This window comes from Salvelinus sp. IW2-2015, unplaced genomic scaffold, assembly GCF_002910315.2.
Source record: "Salvelinus sp. IW2-2015 unplaced genomic scaffold, ASM291031v2 Un_scaffold16560, whole genome shotgun sequence".
Classification (NCBI taxonomy): domain Eukaryota; kingdom Metazoa; phylum Chordata; class Actinopteri; order Salmoniformes; family Salmonidae; genus Salvelinus; species Salvelinus sp. IW2-2015.
The window spans coordinates 37858-45852 of record NW_019957645.1 but is presented as its reverse complement, the minus strand read 5'-3'; the positions used below and the strand labels follow the sequence as shown (position 1 = coordinate 45852).

The window sequence follows — 7995 nt, the reverse complement described above, 5'->3', positions numbered from 1 at the left end:
GGCCGAGCAAATGCCGTACCAGGCAGTGATGCAACCAGTCAGGATGCTCTCGATGTTGCAGCTGTAGAACATTTTGAGGATCTCAGGACCATGCCAAATCTTTTTAGTTTGCTTTGTCGTGCCTCTTCACGACTGTCTTGGTGTGTTTGGACCATTCTAGTTTGTTGGTGATGTGGACACCAAGGAATTGAAGCTCTCAACCTGTTCCACTAACAGCCCGTCGATGAGAATGGGGGTGTGCTCGGTCCTTCTTTTCCTGTAGTCCACAATCATTTCCTTAGTCTTGGTTACGTTGAGGGATAGGTTGTTATTCTGGCACCACCCGGCAGTCTCTGAACCTCTTCCCTATAGGCTGTCTCGTCATTGTCGTGATCATGCCTACCACTGTTGTGTTGTTGAACAAACTTAATGATGGTGTTGGAGTCTTAAACTCTGACCGCAAGGCACTACAGAGGGTAGTGCGTACGGCCCAGTACATCACTGGGGCTAAGCTGCAAGCCATCCAGGACCTCTACACCAGGCGGTGTCAGAGGAAGGCCTAAAACTGTCAAAGACCCCAGCCARCCCAGTCATAGACTGTTCTCTCTACTGCCTCATGGCAAGCGGTACCGGAGTGCCAAGTCTAGGACAAAAAGGCTTCTCAACAGTTTTTTACCTCCTGAACAGGTAATCAAATGACTACCCAGACTATTAGCATTGTGACTATTTGCACTWTTTGCACCCTTCTTTTACTCTGCTGCTACTCTCTGTTTATCATATATGCACAGTCACTTTAACTATACATTCATGTACATATGTACATACTACCTCAATTGGCCTGACCAACCAGTGCTCCCGCACATTGGCAACCGGGCTATCTGCATRGTYTCTCGCCACCCACCACCCGCCAAAAACCCTTTTTGCCAACCACTGTCTTTTTACTGTTGTTTTTATTTCTTTACTTACCTATTGTTCACCTAATACCTTTTTTGCACTATTGGTTAGAGCTTGTAAGTAAGCATTTCACTGTAAGGTCTACACCTGTTGTATTCGGAGCACGTGACAAATACACTTTGATTTGATTTGCAACACGGGGCTGTACATGGGGGAAACGGATTTGAGCTTATGGTTTAGAGAGCAGTGTTGCATAAATATAGTCCGTCAGTATAATTGTATGTCAACATTACAGATGTCACAGACATCTCTCCCCCTGAAAATCTAATGGCAGTATAAGGTCAAAAGTTGTTTTCTTAGATGTCAGGTTTATTGTTGCTGACAGTTGAGATGGAATCATTCAGTCCTYCTTGAAATATTAAGTCGATTTAGTCTAGACATCATTGAACATTTCTCAAATCTTAGGGTTGGATTATAACCATTTTAATTGCTTTTGATTCATTGCTCAATGCACTTTCTATGAATGAAATTCCACACTGATCAAATGCTAAATGGATGTTTATTCAGAAAGTACAAAATAACATTTACATTCTAACTAAATCACGTTCTCAAACAGTACAGATCACACAAGAGTTATACTACATTTTCAGTTTAATAACTTTTACTTTACCTTTCTTTACTCTATTTTTAAACAGTTAAAGTATTACAGTAAATTACAGGTCAAATAACAATGCTCATGAGTTAGTATATGTAAGTAGAGTATCYTCAAGCAAAATCATGTAATAGAGATTATAATAATAAGTTAAAGTAGTAATAATATTAATAATCGTAGTGTAATAATATAATGAATTGAAATGCAGGTTCCTTCCAGACCAGGTGGGTGGTAGTCTCTCTGGCATATCAGTGTGGTGTCTGTCTGCAGACTGTCCATAATGACATGGAGAGCCCTCTAGTGGAGATCTGTTGAAACATCATACACAGGATTAGAGGACATRAATGTACAGTATTTTATATGACCAGGCCTTGCCATTATGTTTTGGCTCATTCTAAAGACTATTACTGGTAGAGTGAGTCTAGACTCTGTAAAAGGGAGGGGGGTAAAACGGAGGGAGTTAAAGGGAGAAAAGAGTAATTCAGATAGTAGCCAGCTGTAGAGAGGGGGTGTCTGGAATGTATGTTGAGCCTCAATAGGGAGGTATAATCAGAGCATTGCATAACGTAATTCAATGCATAAAGCTGACATGAGAGTCAAGACAGTAACTCTCTATTCTACATTAAACCATGACACTTCTAAGTAATAATTGTCTATCTGCAAATTTTGAATGTTCCACCCCACTGAACAAGCCCCAAAATAGGAGCTCCAAAGTTGAGCAATGCACCTTGACAGATGAAGGGTAATTCCTGATGACAAGAAGCATCCAGCCACTTCAGTTCTCCGTTACCAACCCGGACCATCTTACCACAGTGGTAATTGATGGGGTTGAGGGGGAAGCAGCCATGCCATTCACTGTACTTCACCACCTTACCAACATCACCACTAGTCCACAGCCAGGGGGCGCTCCACTCAAAGATGGACCGCTCCAGACCAATCCACACCCCCCCACATGGCAGCTCCACATTGGCCAGGAGCTGGGTCACGTCAGCCTGCACGGTCTGGTTGGTYATGTGAACCAGGTTGGACTTGGAGCCACGACCTTTACAGAACTTCAGGGCATTGATCCAGCTCCTGGACTCGTTGATGTAGTGCAGGTGATCTGCATGGACAAGACAAAAACATGAAATTGCACAAATGTAAATGCAAGTTCATGAACACAAAACCACAAATACACTTACGGTATTATCTACCATTAAAAGCCCAACAATTGTCACTTGTATACCTTGGTACAGATAGGTACAGAATGTAGCTCCATGTCTGACACTCACCAGGATGGAGTGGAGAAGTTGTAATACTGGGTGAGGATGTGGGCTTCCTGTCTGGGGAGGTGGGACCTAATGAGGTCATGTCGACTGGAAGTTTGATTGTTGCCGATGTGTTGACTGTGGACTCGTCATCTAGTATGGTAAGTGGTGATGTGGTGGATTGTACATTAGCTGTGGTAGGTGGTGAGTGGTGGACTGTCCATTGGTAGTGGTATGGTGGAGGTGGTGACTTCCATTTAGTAGTAGTAGGTGGTGAGGTGCTGGACTGTCCATTAGTAGTGGTAGTTGGTGAGGTGGTGTACTGTCCATTAGTAGTAGTAGGTAGTAAAGTGGTAGTTATTGTGGTGGACYTCTTGATAGAGGGAGGTCCAGTTGAAGTAGGGCTGGTGGTTGCAGGGGTAACAGGAATGGTCAAATCCCCAGTGGTGTTAAGTGGACGTTCATCTGTCAGAATGAAGTAGAATACATATACATTTAAGTACATTTGAAGTTTCCTGTCATTTTTATCATTGATACAAAAACAAAGTACCTCTAGTAAACTAGSATTTTCTTTTTGGAGATTATATACAATTTAGTCATATGACTGTTTGAAAAGTTTGAAAACACTCTTACAATGTTGAACTCACCTCCATAGCAAAGGAAAGCACTTTGATTAGAGCAATCTTTTGGAGTCCATTTTCTGTCTGWGTTCAGSTGTACACAGTTTCCATCTCCCKWGMTAMGTTRCCATTGCTGAAATGGTTCTSCGTTTGACCATTCCCATAGTTTGTTGTTTTTGTTGTGCTCAAGTRCAATCCAGGTGTCCTCTGGAGTCAACTCATCAAAGGCTTCCTGTTCTTTCTGGTAACAAACACTTGCCAGTTCTCTGCCTTTTATTGTCCTGCAGTCTGTCACAGCATCTTGCTGCATCTTTGGCCCAGGCATCAGCTCATACTCCTTCTCTGTTGTTCCATTACCATGACGAACTTACAGGAGGGAAGGTGAAAAGTGACACATCAGATTTCATGAGGCAGTTAATGACTTCACACAATATGAAATAAACTTGGAAGTTACAGGTGATAACCTATTTAATAAAGTGCTTGAGATCTGATTAGATAACCTATTTAATAAAGTGCTTGAGATCTGATTAGATTAACAATACAGTATTAGGGTAGGTGTTGTGCAATCAGTCAATCCCATTTGTTAAATGACAAGTTGGATTTTCCATTGATAAAAAGAGACAGTGAGTGAGTGAGTCAGTCCTTACCTTGTTGACACATATACTGTCTTGGAGCTGTGCAAGCCACTGGTTCCCAGTGAGATGAAGTAGACAAGACACAGTCATGACCCTCAGTGTGGACACCAAAACCTTTTTTCCAGTTTAAGAACATGAAGTCCTCTCCATCAGACCACTTCCACTTTTCAGTTGGACCAGACCTATGGAGCCCAATCCACACATCACCACTGAAATTACCCAAAGAAGTGTGAATTGACTTCCAATCCTCTTCTGTGTGTACGATGGACAGGTTTGTGTAGTGCTGTCTGCAGTACTCGTGTGCCTCGGTCCAGTTTTTCTTCTCAGGGACAAGTTGTACTTCTTGGCTGAGTAGGTGACTGTATTACAAGAGGAAATGTTATTCAGACTGCTTGTTGTGTGACTGGCAACATGACCATCTTCAGCTTTATTTATTCTAAAATATAGGAAACACATACTGTTTGATAGCAGAGTAAATATAGAGCATGTGACAGTGGCAAATTCATAAATTTGCAAACTCATTCAAACCTCCAACCAATTTGTTTATGAATATGGACGTGTCCTGTGCATCAATGACTAAAAGTGAATACATAGTAGTGATAGTATTCTATAGACTACAGAATATAGACTTTACACATCATTGGTCTGAAAAGGCTCTCTTTAAAGAGCTCTGATGCTTGATTGATGACGTTCAATAAGTTACACCTTCAACAGAGATGATGAATAAACAGAAACACAATATGACAAAGTTTGAAATCCATGTCTGTTATCCTGTTCAAGAGGCCTATTAACAAAAGTCTACCTCTGTGATTATTAGATATTGGCTAGATATTCAATGGCCAAACAAAATGATGAATCAAGTCATGTCATGTATGTAATCACCTTTACCACTGCAGTTTCTCAGAGAGTAGCCTGAGGTTGCATGTTGGAGGTGCTGTATTGTAATTTCAGGCGAATCACCAGTTGAGACCTTCAGGAAACATTTGTTTCTGTGGATAAATACACAAAAATGTGGTAGTAGTTATCAGAATGGTGCTGATTCAAAAATGATATTGCTGCCTTATTTGCTCAAGCATAAAAAAATATAATTTTTGAGCATGTACCTGGTGACTATTCTTTCATCAACAAATGTGAAAGTACTGACAGTGTCATTTGTTGGTGCATTCCTGCCAGACTTGCATATCGGTTGTAAATGGCTTGTTCGCAATATTGTTCCCCAGAAATTCGACTTCGTCCAGTAGGTCCCTCACACAACCTGTAACCAAGACATACTGTATTTCACCACACAGACCATCAGAAAGGGACACGGATAAAGTACAACTAGGTAGCAAAAGGATATTACCAGTAGTGCAGACTTTGTTGGTGAGAGAACAAACTGATACACAATAGTGATGCACTAATACAACATTCATACATGGAGATGAAGACTTTAAACCTTCATGTTCCTTCCTTCTGTAAAATGACTTCTGCACTGAGCAAAACCCATTGATAAGCTATAGTCTGAAGTGAGCAACACTTACCTTTGACTACCCTCAGGCTGTAGAATTGTTTAAGATCATTGAACCATCCAGGGACACTTTACTCTGCAGCAATAGCTCCCACGGTCTGTTGCTGTAGCTTTAAAATGGTGAGGTTTGCTGTTCCAACTTGAGCGTTAATGTTATATTTGGATTGATCTTCCTTTATGGGTCAGTACGCCAAAAATCTCCACAAGTTCTGCCCCAGCATGCTCAAGTCTTTTATTCCCAAGGTATGTGCAGACAAAGGTAACAGAGGTTCCCTCTAGTACTGATATCTCAGTCCCAAACACTGGTGAGGACATTGCTGCTGTGGGGATAAATGTCACATCAGAAAGATGTCAGTTTTGGGATGGTCTGTTTAGATTGTGACACCGACATCAACCTTAGGACTAGCATTTCAACTTCATAATCACTGTACTAAAATATGAATGTGTCCACTCAAGAAGAGAGTTCTGTAGATGTCATCTTAAATGTTGGTTAAACTGAAGCTCATTGTACATACATAGATGTTGACAGGTTCTGAACCACTACCCAACTACTTTGAATACATGGTCAACTAGATAGTCATAGCAGGTTGGTCTATAATACCAAAAGGGAATATTCATCCCATCTGATCTCTTACCCAGTAGCAGGAGAGAAGTACTGGCTGTATCATGGCCACTGTGAAGAGATTATGGTTTAATGCTCCTAACCCTTATATTGCAACTCAAGAGAAGCATTGTTGTTGTGAACAAATGTTAAAACACAAATAATTTATCAATCCAGACCTGTTTGAAAGATTTAATGTAGAAGAAAATATTTAAGAACGAATTGTCTCTCTTTGTTCATTTTGAAGTCTGAACTAATGTGCCAATTTCCTTCTGAGAGTTAACTGCAGTGTTGTACCTTTCCAGTAACAAAATGACAAAGTGATGATAAGGTGATTTGACTACCAAAGTAGCATTGCAGTTACTCTATGGAAACACTACACTACTCTATGGAAACACTACATTGATTAACCAAAACATGCACTTTGAAAGAAGTAAAAAATATAGTCTACTTTGAGGTAAATGTGATGAGATTTAAAAGCATGTCTCACAAGTCTTTTCTAAATCTACTGATTTCACAATTTCTATGATATGCATAAGATATGTTTTGACTCACCCTGTTATCAAACATTAGATTTGACTTCTACACTTTGAAAAAAGTTATCTAGAACCTGAAAGGGTTCTTTGACTGTTCCCATAGGTGAACCCTTTGAATAAGCCTTATGGGTTCCATGTGGAACCATTTCACAGAGGACATATTATTCTATGAACAAAAACGGTTATTCAAAAGGTTCTCCTATGAAGACAGCTGCAGAACCTTTTTGGAACCCTTTTTCTTAAGAGTGCAGGGGCGCACTGGGACCAGAATTCGTTTCTAAAACACTGGCCCATTTTTTTTCTTTGATGTCCCAAAACTGGCCCATTATTTTTACCTTGAGGCCCCCATTATTAGACAGATAGTGGTCATTTTCACAAACATCGACAAAAACAAGTTAGATGGGCTGTCCACTGTTAGTCAAGTGGCCTATCTGGCATTTAGGGCAAATGTCTGACACTTTAAGAGTTAGTCAGTCTCAACTTCATAAAAATACACAGAATACTAAGCAAAGGGCACCATTCAAATCATTTCAAACAGTAAGTTATAAAAGGTGCCAAACATATCTGAATTATTACCTCTTAAATTGAAACACTGCGCTTTTCTTTGATCAGGATAAAAATGTATAATGCAGCTTGAAATGATGGCACACCTACCCAGTTAGCTGTCCTCTTCCCTCCCCAGAGTTTGGTTGTGAGATGGGGAGACCGGGGAAAGAGATGAGTTTATAGAGTTTCTCTCCTCCCTCTCTGCTGACCAGGTGAACACACCCAGGAGATGCTGAAACTTCAGCTCCAACCCCTCCCTCCACATAAACAAACACTGACCAATAGACCCAATGTGTTTTCTCTGTTATTACAGTGGACTTTATACGGTGTTCGAAATACAGTATGTTGTGTGATCAAATGTACGTTTCTGTTAGTGTATCAAGTTCACATTTGTGACAATAATTTGCAGTACATTTGGTAAATAGGAATCAATTCATTATTATTGGTGCTGGACATGGACTTCACTAAAGAGCAGGGTTCAGTACAATATCCACTGACCTCTGATTGACGAGACATGAAGATATGTGGTTAAAGAATCAAAGAAAACACCAATGATATGATTGTAACCTGTGTCAGTGAGTTCTCTCAGGGCCATGCAAAGCAGGTCACCTTCCTACAGCCCAATGCATTGTAAATAAAGTCCTGTTTTGTATGTGGTACCTGCAGGGTTATGGCAGCCTAATCCCAGATTGTGTAAACAAAGTGCATGTAATTCTGTACGTACAAAAGCCCATAGTTCCTGGTATGGACATATTGTAGTCCATACGGGTAATTGTGT

At 40.5% G+C, this 7995-nt stretch overlaps 1 protein-coding gene across 1 annotated transcript; it reads right to left on the bottom strand.

The window, feature by feature from the left end:
- Positions 1-1415: 1415 nt before the first annotated feature.
- Positions 1416-5191, bottom strand: LOC139027484 (macrophage mannose receptor 1-like). The gene is made up of 6 exons (XM_070442743.1): positions 5172-5191; positions 4040-4386; positions 3420-3758; positions 2797-3237; positions 2253-2627; positions 1416-1833 (listed from the first exon to the last, which is right to left on the bottom strand). The coding sequence occupies exons 1-6, from the start codon at positions 5189-5191 to the stop codon at positions 1823-1825; spliced, it is 1533 nt and encodes a 510-aa protein (XP_070298844.1). The 3' UTR covers positions 1416-1822.
- Between the last annotated feature and the right edge of the window lie 2804 nt (positions 5192-7995).